This window comes from Jatropha curcas, chromosome 8 (assembly GCF_041381405.1).
Source record: "Jatropha curcas cultivar XTBG-Jc1 chromosome 8, XTBG_Jcur_1.0, whole genome shotgun sequence".
In the NCBI taxonomy this organism is placed as follows: Eukaryota; Viridiplantae; Streptophyta; class Magnoliopsida; order Malpighiales; family Euphorbiaceae; genus Jatropha; species Jatropha curcas.
This window is the reverse complement of record NC_143158.1, coordinates 26,435,852-26,456,183: the sequence shown is the minus strand read 5'-3', so window position 1 is coordinate 26,456,183 and position 20,332 is coordinate 26,435,852. Positions and strand designations below refer to the sequence as shown.

The 20,332-nt window shown below is 26.4% G+C and overlaps 1 protein-coding gene across 1 annotated transcript; it reads left to right on the top strand.

The window, feature by feature from the left end:
• The first annotated feature begins 15,703 nt into the window (after window positions 1–15,703).
• Window positions 15,704–16,525, top strand: GDU3 (glutamine dumper 3). Its single transcript, XM_012209884.4, has one exon. The coding sequence runs from the start codon at window positions 15,811–15,813 to the stop codon at window positions 16,342–16,344; it is 534 nt and encodes a 177-aa protein (XP_012065274.1). The 5' UTR covers window positions 15,704–15,810; the 3' UTR covers window positions 16,345–16,525.
• The last annotated feature ends 3,807 nt before the right edge of the window (window positions 16,526–20,332 follow it).

Genomic DNA, 20,332 nt, shown 5'->3' with positions numbered 1-20,332 from the left:
TTTTCTTGTAATGTCAAACAATGATATTTCACTTCCCCACTTTGCCATTTGCACAAGGCAAAGATGGTGATTACTGATTTGGATCCCAATATTGTCGGTGATTCAAATTATGGCGATTGATTCTAACTTTTATTGAAAGGCTATATTCGGCAAGATTAGCCGTTTCAGTAGTAGTTAAGTTTAGTAACGTTTAGTTGATATTATTTGAATAAAGAAAACGCTAAAAACTAAATATTATAAGAGTTAGACTTTTATAAAATGCTATCTCAATATTTAAAAATCAGTTCAAATATTATGTTACTGAACATTTTAAAAATGGTAAAAAAACTACTTAAAGAGTTGTTGTCGGACACAACCTAATTCTTATGATTGAATTATGTAAAACTTTTTAAGCAATAATATTTTTGGCTTATTATTTAAATAATTAATAAAAAATGAACAATTAAATCGTTTGGGTTGCAGAAATTTGAGGGATGAAATCTAAACATTTCATAGATTTATTAAATTCATTTGTTTTGTTTGACTTACTATTTATTAATAATAGAATTTAAATCAGTAAATTTTATTTTAAAATACCCTTGAAATTTATGGATTTTTATATTTTATTTTCTAACCAAATCATGGAATATAAAGTTATATAAATTTCACAATATGTGGATTTTACATTCCACGGATTTCATAAAATTCATAGTTTTCAGATTCTATCGATCCAAACAACCAACCACAATATTAAATTATATAAGTTAATTATAAGCCAATAAAATTTGTTTTTGCTATAAATCAAACATGAAAGTAATAATTTCCAAAAAAGCTAAGCAACAATTTTATAATATTTTTCAAGAAAAAACCAAATTTTTTTATCCCTTTACACTACGTTATCAGAATAATTATATATAAGATCCTTGATCAATTCAATAAAACAAAGGTTCAGTCAAAAAGATCAATCATTCTCCCAAAATGATTTATAATTGAACTGTTTAAGTATTGTTTGGATAGGCAGAAACGTTAAAATCCAAAATATATTTGATTTCAAAATATTATCTATGCTTTTTCTTTCCACCTTACTAACTTTCCTTCTGTCCTCATATATGCAAGTTGAGCTGCTTTTTGACTCATTTATTCTGCTTTTAGATCTTCTTCAAACTATATTTTATTAAAAGGTAACCTGAAAATAGCTGGTGCTAATTTATTTTTCTTTTTTTATTTAAATTCAAAAATTTTTAAGAAAATTGAAATGATATTAGATATACATTGAATTTAAGGCGTTAGGAATATATATATATATATATATATATATACACAAAAAAAAAACTATTAGAAATTAAATTCTTAACATATTATATTACGAGGAATTAACACTCGACTATTAAATCATTTGTTGAGTAATCTACATTGGAAATATTTTGGCATAATAAACTTTATTGTAATTTATTTTCAAAAAAAAAAAAAAGAAATTATTGTAATTTATATATATAGAGCAAAAAACTACAAGCTTTATGGACCCCACAGACAAATGAATTTATAGGGTATTAATGTTTTCTCTCCAAAGCTTCATCAATTGGAAAAGGAGACTTTGTATTGTCCAAATTGTTCTTTTGGCTATTCATTGAGGGGACAAAGTACTTAAACCTTTTGCTTTCCCCATGTCAAAATATCAGAATGGTGTGTTTCGCCAAATTTATTTTTGGTAATAAAATTTAATAAACTAATATTTTGCTTTATATTATCTGAAAATAATTTTTCCTTTTGGATTTTATAAATGAAACGGTTACTTAGTATCATAAGCATTTGTCATTATCATCAACTTTTGTTAAGATTTAACATATTATTATTATTCTGGAGATTTAATTTATTAAAAAATACAAAAAGTCCTGAAATAAATAAACTTTTTATTTTGGAAAAAGGAGAAAAAGAAATTGAAGGCTTGAAGAAGGCAAAAAATTGCACATTGATGTCCATTGTTGCCCTCAGTAGAGGTCTGTAGGCAATAGAGTTGGGTCAAATGCTTTTAAGAAATGTTGCCTGCTTTAGGGCAACTCACATGGGGAGATTTAATTTTATAGTTATATTTTTAGGACCACATTATAAATTTATGTCTTGATGGGGTCAGGTGTTTGTTTCAGGTAAGGTAAGGGAATATATTACCCTATCTTCCTTTAGTATTTATGTTTTCTTTGATGGAAAAATGGCTCCAAACATAATAATATATAGTACTATTCTGTTTTTCTTCTTGCAAAAACTCCTCTCTTATTTATATCTTTTTGCTACTATATTTTGACTGCTCTTTCAAGAGTTTAAAGTATTTTTTAGTATTAAGCTAACATTTCAAAACATTTCACATTAGTTTGGATTTCTATAGTCTAACTTCAACTAATGTTTTTTGAAAATACACTATTTATTCCCTTTTTTTTACTTTTATTATGCGAATATATTCTTCGGTCAATTTTTTATATTTTTCCTTTAAAACGTGTAAATAATTGTAAAAAATATAGAGATAAATTAGTTAATTTTCACAAATTATAAGAACAAGATAATAAATTTTTTCATAGGTAGATTACAAGTATTAATGAAAAAAAATATAAAAAGTGACAGAAGAAAATAACAGTATAAATGAGATAAAAAGAATAATGATAAAATAAAACTACAGGAACAATAGTGTATTTTGACAAAATATAAGATTAAAATAATAATTTTTTTTCTCTCTTGATTAAATTCTACTATTAAAAATCTTCCCCCTCAATTCTGCTACAATAGTTAAATTTTTTTTGTTCATCTTTTATTTAAAAATACACTTTTTAAGATTTAAAATACACACATACTTTATACATATATATTTATATACATTTACTATTTTAAAAATCAAAATAATCTTTTTAATGATTTGTTCTTTTTTTACATATTAGATGCACACAACCTTGCAAATTGTTGTTTTGATTCCAAACATTTAAGAGATGAAGATATGGCTTATCTCAAACATAGTGGGTTCTATCAACCCTCTACTTGATTATTTGAATGCAAATTCTCAAGTTTCTTAGGATCTGTTCGGTAAAATTAGTTGTTCTGGTAACTGTTAGCTGTTTTAATAGAGTTTAGTTTTTAGCTGTTTAAATAGCTTTTTATGAAACGTTAAAAGTTAAAGGTTATATGAGTTAATTTTTTACAAAATGATATCATAACCTCTAAAAGCTAATCCACGCGTTATATTACCGAATTTTTTTTTTTTTAAAATTTTTTTTCAATATGACAAATCATCTATTGAGTTTGTGTGTGATAATTAATCAAAATATAGGATGAGATTGTGATCTCCAAAAAGTATTTTTAATTTTATTCTTGATAATCAAAGAAACTGAGAAGGAAAATAATATGAATTGAATAACTGTATCTTTGTTAATATTCTTGCAGCTACAATGAAAGGATATATATACTGTATAAATACAAGTGTGAAAGGAAGATATTATCCTAGCTGTACAAGCATTGTTACTGCATTGTAATCAGCCTAAAATCGTGATAAGTCAATAATGTGAATGTGCTAATCTGCTGCCTTATTTTCGTGAATAATATCATGTTAACATCCCCTCAAATTGGAGTTGGTTGAGATATCAACACCAATTTGGAAACAAGATAATGGTGTCTCGTTCTATTCACGGCCTTTGTAAATAAATCAACGACTTGGTCATAAGAGAAAACTTTAGCAAGGGAGATAACACCATCTCTAATACAGTGGCAATCCACTTCTATGTGTTTTGTTCTCTCATGGAAGACAGGATTGGAGGCAATTTGAATTGCACTTGAATTATCTGCATAAAGAGGTGTATAGGAGTTAATCTTAACGCCAAGTTCTTCTAAAAGCCTGCAAAGCCAAATGATTCCAGAACATGCAGCAGACATGGATCTATATTCCGCTTCTGTTGAAGATTTGAAAATACGATCTTGCTTTTTACACTTTCAAGAGATCAATGAAGTGTCCAAAAATATACACTAGCTTGTGGTAGATCGCCGTGAGATTAGACATCCCAGAATCAATAAAGCCATATAAATTTAAAGAAGCAGTTGATGAATAAAATAGCCATTTACCAATGGTTCCCCTCAAATATCGAATTATGCAAAGCAAGACGTAGTAATAAAGTTGCCAAGATTCAGACACAAATTGGCTTAGAACTTGTTATAGTCAGGTAACTTAGACAACCAACAAGATTTCTGTACATGGTAGGATCATTTAAGGGTTCACCATCATTTTTTTCATATTTATTATTCATTTCCATAAGTGTGAAAGCAACTTTATCATCCGATAGATCGGCAAGTGTAATTAAATCCTATGCAATGTAACAAGTGTACATTTGCCAAAATTTTGATTAAAGTCATTTTTAATTATAGAATATTATTAATATTTTTGCATGCAATTATTTGGATAAGTGACTTCACTTTCATAATCATTCCTCTAAATTAATCACTTTAAAGGGTATAAATACTATTCTATAGAATTTCATGAATTTTAATTTGGTATAATTGTTTGTCTTAACTTTCCAATCCCAAAAAAATTAAAAAAAAAAAAGTAACCTTTCTTTTTAAAATCACTATGTACATTTAGTCATGAGGTACATGCAAGAGGAATTTGTAATCCTTAAATGTGATATCAAAAGCTAATTAATTTAATCACATGCATATCAAAAAGTTAAATTTATTTTTAAACAAGTTTAAGAATAATATAAATACTTATGTTGGATGTGTATCTTCATGAATATTTTTTAAGTATTGGTTTTTAATATTGAAAATTAATTAATGAAATAAAATGCAAACTCATTGTGAAAAGAATCAACAAAACAATTGATTAGACTAGTTAAATTAAGCTTGTGCCAATATGCCATGCACAAATGTCAAACTAGAAATATATTCTATGTTGGCTTTTTCATAATAATATATTTAGAGACAAGCTTTGTGCTTATTATTCTATTACAAAAACAAGTAACAACTCATAAGAAAATACCTTAATCACAATAATTAAAACTATAATCAATATTTTTCTATCCAAATAGGAAAATGTGCTCATCACCCTTTTTTCCTCATTTTTTTTCTTCTTGTTGTGACAATAGATTCCAACATTATCCTACTCTATATTCTTCTTTTTCTTCACATTGCTATTAATTTGGTTGTATAGCCTTTCATCATTAGAGTGAATTCAATACCAAATGGCCCAATCTCTACTCAATTGCTTTATCCACCATTATCATCATCATAAGCATAATTATCCCATTAAGCTAAAACTTTTTTATAGTAAATTAAAACATTTGTTTGGAACAACTTTTTAAATATTTTATTTTTTTATAGTATTCGGTAACATAGCGTTTGAAGTAGCTAGCGTTTTATAAATGATTAACTCCTCTAACGTTTAATTTTTAGAGTTTTATAAAAAACTATTCAAACAAAAAAAAAACTACTAAAACATATAATTTTGCTAAACAAGCCCAAAATATTTCTAACCAACTTTTTTTTTTTGTTCAAAAAGTCTTAAAAAATCAATTATTTACATCAACCTAATACTTAACTAGTCATTTATTTTAATAGCATACATAAAATTGCTATTGTTATGTCTACACAATGGTCTTAATTTTATGCTTTAATCATTTAATTTAATTGATGACTATAATTAAATAATAAAAGAAGAATTAAAATTTTATTTTTAGAAAATGAGAGCAGCCAAAAATAATCAAGTTGATGGTAACCCCACTTAATAAACAATTAATCTAATTAAATTTTTTTCAAAGAAGCCCATTATTAGAACAGAAAAAAAAAAAAAAATCACGGTAGTGGCAATCCCACTCTCCTATAAATTATTTCTTTATTAGAAGCAAAAGTTCCATGCATCAATAGTTCAATACATAAATAGTAATAATATAATTATATTTATTATATAAGTTAATTTAATTTAAATTTTAAGATAATTATTTGATCTGTGATTAATTAAATGGATTCGCAAGAATAATTAGCTTATCTTCATGCTAACGTGAGCGAATAAGAAAGGACATCACTTAAACGTTGATGGAATTGCAAACATTATATATATATATATATATATATATATTTCTTTTTTTTTTTTCCCAAATTATTCTCAAATTTGATTTAATCTTAACTTAGTATATTATGCTAAAATCACTGTTTGCTAGCTCAAATGGTAGCATCATTAAACTATATATTGATTTTGTGCTATGTGATTGCTTGTGATTCAATTCTTTTAATATGATTTCTTTTTAATTTTTATTGTTGGATTAATGATAAAACTCTTTTTTTTTCTTTCAAATGCAATTTTGACATATAAACTAAAAGCTAAATCACTAAAAAAACAGCCCGAACTTTGATGGTTTTGGCAAGTTTATCTGATACTTTTAATTTTATTAATTACTACATCAGAATTTTTTTTTTTTTTTTTTTTTTTTTGTCAATCACCGCATTCATCTTGAGCCCGTTATTTAGTTGCTTACTTGGCTGTTAGTTAGCTTCACAGCACGCCAACTTACGTCCAAGTGACCATTCTTTAGTTGTTCATTGTTGTTTTTAGAATTTATAAGTTGGAAGATTACATTATTAAGACAATCTCCTTCTCATTATACCACAAACTTAAAAAAGTTTGGTACAGGTTATACAATTAATAGATTCTTATTGCATCCTCGGCGAACGTCAATAATCCTAAGGTCCAACAAGTAGGATTCTTTGCTTCCAGAGCTAAATCACTTGACCGTATCCGATTGGACTCTGAACGGAGACCATAACTGACAATAAAAAATAAGTACAGAGTATTGATTGACAAAATTGAAAATATTGACCAAACTTGAAAAAAATTCAAAAATTGAAGTCTTTTTTTTTGTTATTAAGTCTAAAATAAAATAAAGACTATTTAAGTACGAAAGGAGTAAAGCATCAATGTAACTTTCAACTGAGATTTAATTCAGTAATATGATTATATGCATTGCTAGTACTATATATTAGAGTAAATTATCAAACACACACACGCTAATGTAAACATGATAAGTTTTCTAATTTCCTACCTAATTGATATAAAGAGCTTTGTTCGGCAATAATTTTTATATTAGTTTTTAGTTTTCATTAGAATAAAAAAACTATCTCCGATGTATTATTCAGTGACTTAGCATTTATATTAATATTTAGAAGTAGGGAAAGTAGATTATGAAATATTACTATCATGACATTTAGTTAATAGCTACAAAAGCTACAAAACAATTAAAATTTCTTTCATTATATTAATGGTCCTTGAATTTGTATAAAAAAACTATATTTAGATTTTTTTTTAATTAGTTTGATTCTAATTAATTTAATCACTAAGCCAATTGGGTGGTCAAATTAGTCTTACCACTTACGTAAAGAGTTGTAAATCTCAAGTTTGAACTCTCTCGACCAAGATAGTTTTCATTAATTAACGAGCCAATAGAAATGCTGCTCCTGTTGTACAACCCGTAATATTATTTTGACTCATTAGATCTCTCAATGAGTCAAAGATTTAACCACTAAATTTAATATAATTAAATTCAAACTTATCCAGATAATGACCTCATAATTAAAGTTTGTGGATAAATCTGAAGTTCTCAAGTAATAATTGCCCATAAAGAAGCCAAATTCAAAATGGCAAATTAACGACCTAGTGGCAACCATTGATTAATATTATAATATAATTATCAAGACCTAATGCAAACTGCTAGTGTCAAATCCAAGGCTGTTGTATAAGCATATTAATATTATATTTGTATAAGTAGAACATGAAAATGAATATATATATATATATATATATATATATATATATATATATATATATATATATAAGGGAAAAGATGGATTTAACCTATTAGAAGAAAGAGAGATACGTTTGGTTAACTATAGCATAGTTAATTATAAATAATAATAATAAAGTATTTGAAGAAGTGGGATTTGGTTTAGGATGCGGTTGTCTCATTAAATTGAGGTAATCCTATTCATTAGTTGAAAAATGAATTAGTAATAATAATAATAATAATAATAATAATGTAAAGGAGGACTATATAATGATGTGAAAGTGGACGTATCGTAAGGGAAGGATATCTAAAATTGTCCTTGGCGTGTACGTTGGGTGGTGGAAGGTGACGATCATGTTGGCATTGGGGTCCAAACCAACTATACAAACTTTGAGCAGGACCTTTTCCTTTTTTAAGAACAAAAAACATTTAATCACCACAGCCACTACGGAAGCAGTACAAGTATTTTTATCTGTCCGGGTATATTTAAAAAGAATATAAATGATTATAAATGAATTTGAGATGGATAAAGATTATAAAATTATTATCGGTAATGAATATAGTTAGATAAAGTATATATATAAGTCTTCGGATATCTGGATATAAATAAAATATAGATACAAGTTTTCGGATAATTCTACTCATCACTCCCGTTATATTAAGTAAATTTGGTAATGGGTACTCTATCTATTAAAACATATATTTTTAATAAGTTCGAATTTGATTGTTTAAGATTTGTAGGTACCTTATATATCCATTTAAGAGGTATTTTAGATGGATTTTGAAGGAAAGCAAATAGTAAAAATTTAAATGGTTTTGGATGCATATACTTAAATAGATATTTACATAGATTTGAAATGGGTACGGATAGCTCAAAGTTCGCAGGAACCTACCCGCTTCCATCCGTACTTATATGAATTGTTAGATTAATGAAAATAGATGGAATTTTACCTACTATATTTATAAATATTTGTAGTTTATAATATTTTTTTCATATATATCTATCATTTTTAAAATATTAACAAGTAATGAATGGTTTTTTTTTTCTAAATTTTGTTTATATTAAGCATAACCACTATTTCTATTATTATCCAAAATATATTTAGTCAAATTAATAATGCGAAATAAAAAGTATTTTAGCTAAATTAATGAATATTTTATAATTTAAAAGAATTAATTTTTCTTGATTATCATGTAAAAATTTCAAACGACATATATTTGTGGTTAGTGGGATTAGATCAAGAGTTTTAAAGTCATGAATAAAATTTAAAATTGTCACGATTGAAAGAATTTTACTTAAAAATGATTCTCGACCTGAACATAAATTTATCCTATCCACGTAAATGTGGTAGAACACGTTGTAAAAAAATAATAATAATAAAAAGACCTTAGTAGTTAAATTTTTATTATTTAGTTCCTTTGAGCATTGGGATTAGATGAGAATTGAGATTGGATTGGGATTTCATTTCATTTTGATTTCAGTCACAAAACGGTTAGGTTTTTGTTTGGTTGGTTGGTTTATGATTGCCTGTACACAAAGAAATCTATAGTTTTTAGCTTACACCAATTGCAAAGCATAAAATTGCTCCAATTGGAATGCCAAACAATAACATAGACATATAATAGTGGTTGGGTCCCACAACCTATCTCAACCCTACTGCCCAGTCCGGCTCAATAAAAAGACCGGGTAGCTTTGATTTCGCTTTTATTAATTCTTATTGAACTAAAAATTAAATATGTTTTCTATTTAATTATAAATAAAAGCTTAATTTCTTTCGGATGAATTATTAAATTCAGTGACTAACTACCGGAAAGCGCACTTAACTTTACTAGAAAAGCAAAAAATATTTAAGTTTTATGGTCCAAAGAAATCAAACTTTTTGATTATAGCCGGAAGCACGCTTTAATTACTGGCGGTTCGATGTTGAAATGCCAATATCTGGCTTCCGACCAACCACTCATTCAAACGAGCCCTACATCATTAACGTTAACAGTGAGCAACTTAAGAGTACTATCCAAGTTGAGGGTTCAAAGTCCTATTCTTCTGCTTTCTTTGTTTAATATATTTATACCCTATGGTTTTTATTTGTGTATGTACTTTAAATTGTAATCATACTCTATTTATATCCATCTCCATTCCCCTTGTTCAAATTAGAGAAAACCTTGGCTGGGATATGTAGGGTGTTGCTTGGCCACACCTAGTGCATAGTCTTAAAACTGTTAAGTTAAATTGTTGATGAACAATTCAAGACTCTGACTTAGGAAAAAAAAAATCATTTAATTAAATTCATTCGATAAAGGTGACGAGTCTAGCTTAAGTCTACTGGTTAATTTTGTTTAATAAATGAGTTAGAGCTCAAGTTTCGTAAGTTAACGATTATAAGTTAACTTGTAAACCAATTCATTAATAGTAAACAAATATGTAAAGATACCACTTTTTTAAACTATACATAAGTCATGCACGGCTCAGAGTTTAACTCATTTATAATACATAAACGAGTCGAATTTAAATTCAAATTCGAATATACATGTATAGTAAGCTAAACTCAAAGTCAATAAAATATGACTCAACATTACTCATTTTATAGTGTATTTAGATCACTTTCAATACTTAAAAAAAAATTATATAAATATAACAAAAATCTTTTGAATATGTTGTAGTATGTAACTAGCATAATATTTCACATCATTTGGAAATTACCAAATTACATGTTATTACCCGTACATTTACCAAACTAAAGAATTGTTAGCAATTTTAGGATTGTTTCTCCTTCCTGAACAATTGAAATTAATTATCAAACTAATATGATAGATTGCATAGAATTAAGTAAACTCAAAATCCATAGTAGCTTTTAATACTTGATTTTTTTTCATCAAATTATCTTACTCTTGATTTTTTTTATTTTGTTTTATTTTTTTTAATTTAATTTTTTAGAATAATCTCCTTATTGTAGTTTAAGTCATAATAAGTTAACACAATTATGAAACTCGGTATATAATTTTCGTAGGACGATACCCTATTCACTTTTTATTACTTGTTTGTGATTTCGTATACTTGCGAATTTGCCTTTCACCAACCTCAATATAAAGGGTCTCAAATCTTTTTCAATACCATCATTATGAAATATATAACAATGTAAGGTCTAAATGTTTAATTATTAAAACAAATAGAAAATTAGGAATTGAATACATACCTTATAATTCACTAAAAAAAACTGCATGATCAAACAATATGGCCCACATTCTTGTTCTAACAGAAGTATTACACAACTTTCTGGTAATATGTGTACGTGGCATTACATTATAGGCTTAGAGCTGTTTTTAATGAAGATAAAGCTGTATCCATAATTGCTTAACTGTAAGTAGTTCATTTGCAATGAAAGCAACTTTCTTCTCTTGTGGTACGAAACAACAACATACTTATTTAGTTCAACTACATCTCACAATAGTAACTCCGTGTTTGGACCAACCTTTGGTGCCTTCTAAGGTCATTTTCCAATTAAAAGGTAACAATTTATATAATACCATCTCCACCGCACACTTGTCCTTTGATTCTGTTAGTTAGTAGTTTAATAATTGAGTATTTATCTTCATTTTAATGGATTGTAGAATTCCGACTATCAATGTGAAAATATGTATATGAAACTATAAAAAAAAAAAAAAAAAAAATCTTACATTAAATTAATGGATTAGACTTTGTCTAGAAAATCAGAAAAAAAAAATTCAAGACAATCTCTAAGTTATTATGAGATTTTACTAAATATTCTCATTTTAATGAATGAACATTCTTAAAGAATTATTAATTACAATAAAAAGACCATTTTGTATTTAACAAAATTCCATAATTTTTAAAAATTTTGAATAGAAATAAAATTGAGACATGCAAAATTAATGGTTAAACTTTAAAATGGAAATGGAAATGTGAATGGACTATTAGAGTTGAATGATGAATAGTTGTATTGTCAATGTTCACGTACCTTGTAACATGAACATTAGTTGTACAAACATTTCATAAGATTAAGACATTTAATAAACACTTGTGATTTACATTTTTTTTGGGGAGATGGAATGCATTAATCTCTATGTGATGATGATTATAATTATATGTCTCTTTTTGAGTGTTCTAGTACAACGCTTCTTGCATTATGCATATGTAGTGGACCTTAAGCTAATCAAATTGTTTGATAGTTATACATCACAAAAAATAAATAAATAAATAAGAAAGAAATAAAAAGAAATTGATGGTTATTGAGAAATTGACACTTCATTCTTTTTATAGATAAATATCATTTTCTTTATCCAAATTAATCAATTCATCAAACTAAAATGCTAGAAGAAAGGAATGAATCCATTCATATCATTTTCTTGCTATATACCTAAAAAAAAAGAATGTTCTAAAAAAGAATTTTTGAATGGATTTTTTAAATTACAAAATATGCATATCTATATATATATTATACAATTGAAAATTCACTTGAAATATTTTTTTTATCATAATTTATTTTAAAAATTTGGATATACTTGGAGAAATTCATACAAAAAAAAATAAATTGAGAAAGAAAACTAAAAAAGATGTTGACAAAATGGTCTCTCTCTTTCCAATAATATGAGTTACTTTAGAGCTATAATTGTCATAACAAGATAGAAATGAGGAGAAAAAAAATTGATGATGCATCCACTTAACTTGCTTAAAGGCTTAAATAATGATAAAAGGAAGAAATAGACATAAGAATAGGAGTTTACTTTAGACCACCTACTTATTAATTATTAAGTGCATAAATTTTAAAGTAAAGCAATCAATAAAAGGCAAAAGATTGACAATTTTGTCCCAACATGATAATAGCACATAAAATCAATGGAATAAATTTAATTACCTTTGCAAATGTAAATTTATATCTTAATTTAAAAAAAAATACTATATGATTCTCTAATAATATTTTTAATTTAAATTTTATTTATTAAGTTTGAACTCAAAATTTTTTGTTGTTAAAGACAATTTTAATATTTTTCAAATAAACTTTATTGGTTGAAATTTTTATTTTTATTTTATTTCAAATAGATTAACGTGATCCGAAAATTTGACTCAAAAACAGGTTTTTATTAAGTGTTTCATTTATTTGTTTCCAAATTTCTAAACCCATATTCGGACAGTAGCTTTTAGTGTTTTGATTACGTCAAAATTCTATTTCTATTAATTATACTATTTGTTAATATAATATTAATAATAGCTTTTAGAGATTGAGAGACATTTTTATCAAAAGTTAAACGCCCTAGTGTTTAGCGTTTTATAGAGATTAATTAATGTTTTTTGACATTTAAACACATTATCTTTCTTTTAATTAAACAACTAATGTTCTTTTTTATTGTTTTAAGTTAAACAATTATTGTTACTGAATATCTTTAATTTAAACCGCTATAAAAATAACTATCAGCTAAGAGCTACTACAACAACTAATAACTACTAACAGCTAATATTGTTTAAATTAGACCGGTGCTACTTTTTTAAAATAATAAATTAACTTTTCTATCAAAAAAATAATAATAATTTAATTGTTGACTGTGTGTATGAGAAATTAATATATATTCTGCATTTAATAAGTAATTTCCATATATATAAGAGATAATTACTTTGGTTAAAAATACCATCTTCAAAGCAAAGCCAAAACCTTGTGCATCGTGAAATTAAGGGGGAAATAAAAAAAGAAACGGTTTCGTTTTTTATTGTTTTTTAAGTAACCGTTTCTTAGTATTATGAGCCAACAGTTGCCTTTCTTCGTGCTTTTTGTCGAAACCGTTTCTAGGTATCCGCCTGCTTATGGCAACCGTATAGGTAAGAGTTGCTTTTATGCATTTCAAAATCATTAAATCGTTACCAATGGAACAAGGAAGTTCAACTTCCTTTTGGATATGTTATTATCATACTAATTTAATGTTTAAATATTTCATTTATAACGAAGAAAGCAATATTTTTAAAATCTAACTAAGATGAATTAGAATTAGCATACACTTTGACAAATATGATTAAGTCGGGTATTCGAATTTCGATTTTCGGCTCAGAAAATAAAATAAAAGCATTCATGATCTATTAAAGATTTGAGAAAAAGACAATTTACCCACGTTAGCTGAATTATTTGAAGTCCAAAAACGATATCGTTATAGCTAATAGACAAACTAAAATTATTTGTATTATTTTGTAGCCATTATCTACTTAAAGCTTCGGTTAAATTCAATTAAATTTAGTTACCGTGAATCTTCCATTAAATTCAGCTAATTAAATTTAATTTCCATTTCATTTATTTCATATTGGTTTCTAGAAAAATTAACTGGGCCAATTTAATTTTGTTAAATTCATTAGTTTAATTCGATTAATTCTCTATTCAACATTTCTGCTAAAAAGTTATTCAGATCGATCGAACTCATTGAAATCATTATCATTAAGGAAGGACTCAGACAAATTAATTATTAAGTCATTTTAGAAACTAAAAATAAAGATAAATTAGTCATGTTAAAATTAAATGATCCAGATCAATTAATTATTGAGTCATTTTAATAATTCAAAATAAAAATAAATTATTCTTGTTAAAATTAAATGATTCATATAAAAGAAAATATATTGTTATGTGATATGACATTTTTTTTTTTTTTTTTTTTTTTTGCTATTATGGGTATTTGGATAATAATTCAATGGAGTCATTATCAACCCGTTAAAGTAAGTGTATTTCTTTTCATACTCATTTAAAAATTAAAAGATCAATGACCTAAATAAGAATGTATATATCAAACTCCAAATTACTTGATTTTATACTAATATTACTAATCATCAAATGAATTAAATCAATTTAAATAAAATTAATTTCATTTAATAAAAAGAGGATTTTATTTTATTTTATCAAATCTAGCAAGTTGTGTGGGACCTACATCAACTTAAGTGTTATGAGTGCAAATGGAAATATAAGAATATCATAAAATCATGAAAGGCAATTTTGGATGACATCACAAGGCAAATTATGAAGCTAAAGAAGGCTTTTCTTTATCATCCCATCACTTTTTAATTTTGTTTTTATTGCTTATTTAGGAAAATAATATTTGTATATATCACTCGCACATCAACCAAATAATTAATTCATCCACTTATTTAAGATTTGTTAATCACAAATTTACTAATGATCATTTTAATCTAGTTGATCAGAATGTAATTGTTGTTTCCTTATTAATGATATAGTTCTATTTTGTTAGGAAAAACTTTAAAAATAATATTTTTGAATATATTAAATTATTGTAGAAAAATCCACTTTTAAAATCACTTCAAGAGAAAATTTAGTTTCATTAACAAATTTATTTAAAAATATTCTTAATAATGAATAAAAAAATACTTAAAATACAATGCGTAACCAATCAGAAAATCATTAATATTAAAAATTATTAGATTAGTTCACAACAATTTTAATAAGGACAACAAATAATGATATATTATTTTTTAATAATTAATCTTCGAATAGGTTTCAATAATAATAATAATATTATTATTACTACTTTAATGTTACTATAAGTATTTTTTTTTTAATATGAAACTATTTTAATTTTGAAATACGTGGTAAAGAATAAGATGGTATGCTAAATTCAGATATATTTAATAACCATTATTATTATTATTATGCATACGTATACACACCTTTATGTTGTACTAACCATTTCGGCTTATGTTTCTCCAAAGTGCGTTTTACTATTCATAATAACAATAATAATAATAATAAATAAATAAATACACAGTATATAATATTATAATAACTCAAAGAAAAATACGAAAAAGAGAAGGGACCCACCGGTCTTGAAATAGGCCCCACTTCTCATGCAAATGACGACATAAATCACCAAAAATTCAGACCCCACTTCCTCTATAAATACCTTCTTCTCTTCTTCCTCTTTCACCTCTCAAAACTCACCATTTCTTCTTTTGCAAATCTCTCTCCTTCTCTGTCTAAAACTAAATTGATAATACTAAAAAAAAAAAAAAGGCTTTAACTGTAAAGAAATGGCAGCAGCGAGAGATGCGTTGGACGCCACAGCAAGAGCACCAACGGCGATGGTGGGACAACGCTCGCCGTGGCATTCCCCTGTTCCTTACTTGTTCGGTGGATTGGCTGCCATGCTTGGATTAATAGCTTTTGCTCTGTTAATTCTTGCTTGTTCTTACTGGAAACTTTCTGGGTATCTTGAAAACGGCGTTGAAGAAGGAGAAAGAGACTTGGAAGCAGGACAAGGACAAAACACTAGTAGTAAAAATGGCGAAAGTGAAAAACAGAGTAATACTGCTTTTGAAGAGAAAATATTAGTAATTATGGCTGGTCAACTGAAGCCAACTTTCTTGGCTACACCAATGTCTAGTAGATCATCTTCTTTTGGTGACAACAGTACTAAAAGCTGTTCTTGTAGTGAAAAAAATGAAAAAACACAGAATGGTTGTTTTGAGATGGTAAAACAGGGGACTGCTAATCAAGAACAGAGTATTTCAACTATGGAGAACAGAGCAACTCATGAATCTGAAAATCAAAATGAAACACATTAATTATTTAGTATTTTTGGTCCTTTTTTTAGGTTTTGTTTTGGATTTGAGATCTTTTTAGCAAGCTCTTCATATGAGCTTGCATGTTAGATTTATTTTTTTCTTTTTGGGTTTTAAGTTCGGGAAATGTAAATTTACTTGAGATTTAATGAAGAATCATTAGTTGCTTCTTCTTCTTATATAATTAATTATTTGTTAATAAGTCCTTTATTTATTTATTTATTTTTATGCAGTATATATTTATTTGTTTTAAGATTTTGAGACTCTGGTTCTCTGGTATCACAAAGTACAGAGATCTCAACAGGAGGAGGAGGGGGGAGGAGGAGAAAGGTGGCACGTGAAAGGCACGTGTATGAACTATCCAGATTAAGATAGATAAGGCATTCTTGATGCGGCGAGGTGAAACTGCTCTGCAGGTTGCACCTGCTGCCATTTATGACATTAGACTCGTTTTCCTTTTTTCTTTACTCTTTTCCCTTTTCTTTTTTTCAAATTATGTATTTAGTTATTTAGTTTGAGATTATTTATGTATTTATTTAATTATCTTTTATTATGTATAAAGTAGTTTATATTGTTACTTCCTCTTCTGCAACTGTTGGTTGTTGTTCATGGTGTTCTCTGTGAAAGTCTTTTCATATAATATATATGTTGCTTTTGCAGACGATAGAGCATTATTGTCGAATTACAAAACCACCCTGGCTTTTCTCATTTTGGATATATATATGTACACATGCACAAGCGTATTGAACCGTCGAAGGAATTCAGTAAATAAGAAAGTTCAATCAGACCCAACACGTTGAACCGGTGAAGGTAAAATTCAGTAAATCAGAAAGTTCAACCAGACCCGAAGCGGGTTATCCCTAGTTTTATATATAATATTTTAAAATATAATAAAAAATATAAAATTTATAAATATCAAAATAATTTAAATATATATATATATATATATATATATATATATATATATATTTATTTATATAATATATAATATCATTCACTACCGCTCAATAATTTAAACCTGAGATCTTTTTTCTTAATTTTAAATTTAACCATGGTCAATTATCAGTTCGCCACATTAATATTATTATTTATTTATACCACAGATTTCTCTAGTCTATTGAATTATATTTAATTATGTTCGCTTTGCATTGGACCTATAAGGAAAAAGTGTTTCTAGTGGAAATTTTCTCCATTTATATAAAAGGGTTGAATACTCGACCTTGTGAATTACAAAAAAAAATAATTTAGGAAAATAGATATTAATTTTTATGCTTGTATATAAATTTTATATTTTAGAAAATTTTAATTTCTTAATAAGTGGAATTCATTCCTACTTTCTCATTGTTTATTATTTCAAAATTTTGGAAGATTGCATTCCTAAAAAAATAATATAATATAATTTTCTATTACCATAAATAAAATGTTTAGTTAAATACAATCTTTTACAAAGCATTATTTATGATAGCCAAAATTATATTCTATCTTAAGAGAACAAACCATTAGTAAATTATATTAACTAATTAATTTCTAACAATATTATATTTTATGACTAAATACAATTATCTTATTTTTCTGAAAAATTTTTATTATGATAATTCAACATTCATAAAATCACCGTTTCAGACTATTCTAAGAAAATGACTTTTCCATGAAAATGTCAAATTCTGGTAACCAAATGTAAAATCGTTAAAAAATTTTAATTTAAAGGTGAATTTCATATGTTTCAACAATAAAGATTGCAAAATAACTAATTAAAAACATTTAAAATATTTTTTTTTCAACAATAAATAAAATGGTGCTTAAACAAAAACAACAATTGGAACCTAAAGGTCAAATTACTTGTTGATAGGAATTCTTAAAATGCAAATGTCATTTTAATCTTGAATTTTTAAAAAGCAAATGGTATTATTAATAAAATTTTGGTTAATATGGTTAGCGACTTCAATTTCCGTAAGGATGAGAATACAAGTTCGATTTCCGAAAATGTACTTTGCTGGGAGGGCCACCCTTTACGCCTTATGGCTCGAGAGGATTAAATCTCCTAATTATAAAAAATAAAAATAACAAAACAAGTGGTGTTGGTCACAACATCACAACACTAGCTAAACGGTCTATTTTGTGGTAGGCTATTTGTTCCTATATAGGTGGTTTACAATACTGCAAACGCAAGCATGTCACTACTGTTAGCAACAATCACCGGCAGACACATAGTGAGTGCTTTCTGAAGTAAGCCACACTAATTAAGGTATCATTCACAAAACAAGTTGAATTTCGAACTAGGCGTCATGGTGGTATATATGCAATCCCCAATAAATGATTTCGCAATGGCTAGGTGAGTTTTTTTTTTTTTTTTTTTTGGCTTATTCTATGACAATAATTTTTTCTGTTTTGGTTTTAACAATGAAATGTTCAGATAGACTCATGTCTATTTAATTGTCCATGCAACCAACTATTCCTCGTCCTCTTCTGTTGAGATTTTGCATGCATTGAGGGAGCTCTAATAAAAACTTATGTACTTATCGGTTTTAACGGTTCACCTAATCTAACTATTCTTTGTTCGCTCCAAGAGACATAATTTTTTATCCGTCGAGATTTCACGGTGAGAGAGTTTTAATAATAAAAATTTTGACAAAAATAATACAAATAAAACTCATTTTTTATCTATAGATATACCACTAATTATATAATTTCTTCCAAAATGATTTGACATCAACACAAAAATTAGGGATTTTTCTAGAAAAAAATAACTATGTTTTATCCATGAGCTCAGTATAATAAATGGTTGGATTTGGTTTAATAGAGTTGATAATTATAAACTCTACACTTAGACTCTGCTAAATACCACTGTATAAATAGCTACAAACTAAATATTAACATCTAATAATTATTACAACAGCTAACAGCTACTAAAATAATTAATGTTACCGAGCAAACCTTTAAACCACTATAATTTTAAGTCCTTTTCTTTCATATCAATTTAAACTGTTTATAAGTATAAAATCAAACTCACATAAAATTTATCCCTCTAAAATATTTTGGGATTTATACATAATAATAATAATAATAATAATAATAAATATAAAACCATTGTACTAATGGAAGATTAGCAGCTACATATAGATCTCAAAGTAGTGTATAGGTATAGTTGACAAGTTAATATCAAAAGCTAGAAGAGGGAATAGATAAGACAGACGCGGCAGCAAGAGCGTGCTTTTGCTTAGTTTCTTTTCTTCTTCTATTCTAAAGGAAGCATAAGCCTTGTACAATCTATGGAATAAATATAAGGTTGAAGATAAGGAACCATTGTACTATAACCAGAACAAAGTGAAAGTACTATACTATGCTTTTTTTTTTTTTTTTTTCTAAATTTTTTATCTACTTTTTATTAATTAACAAAGTTAAATATGTTTGCAATTGTCAAGTGTACTATCTATTCCCTCCCCATTATTTCTTGCTTTTGCAACCTCCAACTGCCTTCAGTTTTTTTCCTCATGAATGATAGCTTATGCTTTCTCCTTTTTAGCATTCCCATATCAGTAAAGATTCTTTATTCTATGCTATATAATATAAGTGTGTATATATATATTTCTTATTTTATTATCATATAGTTATTAATTTTTTTATTATTACTTATCTTAATCATCATTATCGGGGTCAATTCTCAATTTCTAACCAAAAATCGAATCAAACCGACTCAATTCAATTGATTTTAGATAACTGTTTTAGAAATTCGGTTACTAATCGATTTGAGTATTTTAGAAATTCGGTTACTGATCGGTTTGAGTATATAAAACTGTTTGATCTTTAGTTTTTAGTTCGCTTACCATATATAACTAACTGAACTTATTTTAAATCCAAAATAATTAATTTTATTTGGAATACTGAATCCAAATTGAATTAAATTAATTTAATTTGGTTTTGATCGATTATTATTTTGATTTCAAATTTAGATACCATGAAAACATGTTTAGATAAATCAAAATCAAATTAA

What these genes read in the sequence shown, in the direction of transcription:
- GDU3 (XM_012209884.4), top strand. Translation starts at nt 15,811, where the DNA reads ATGGCAGCAGCGAGAGATGCGTTGGACGCCACAGCAAGAGCACCAACG.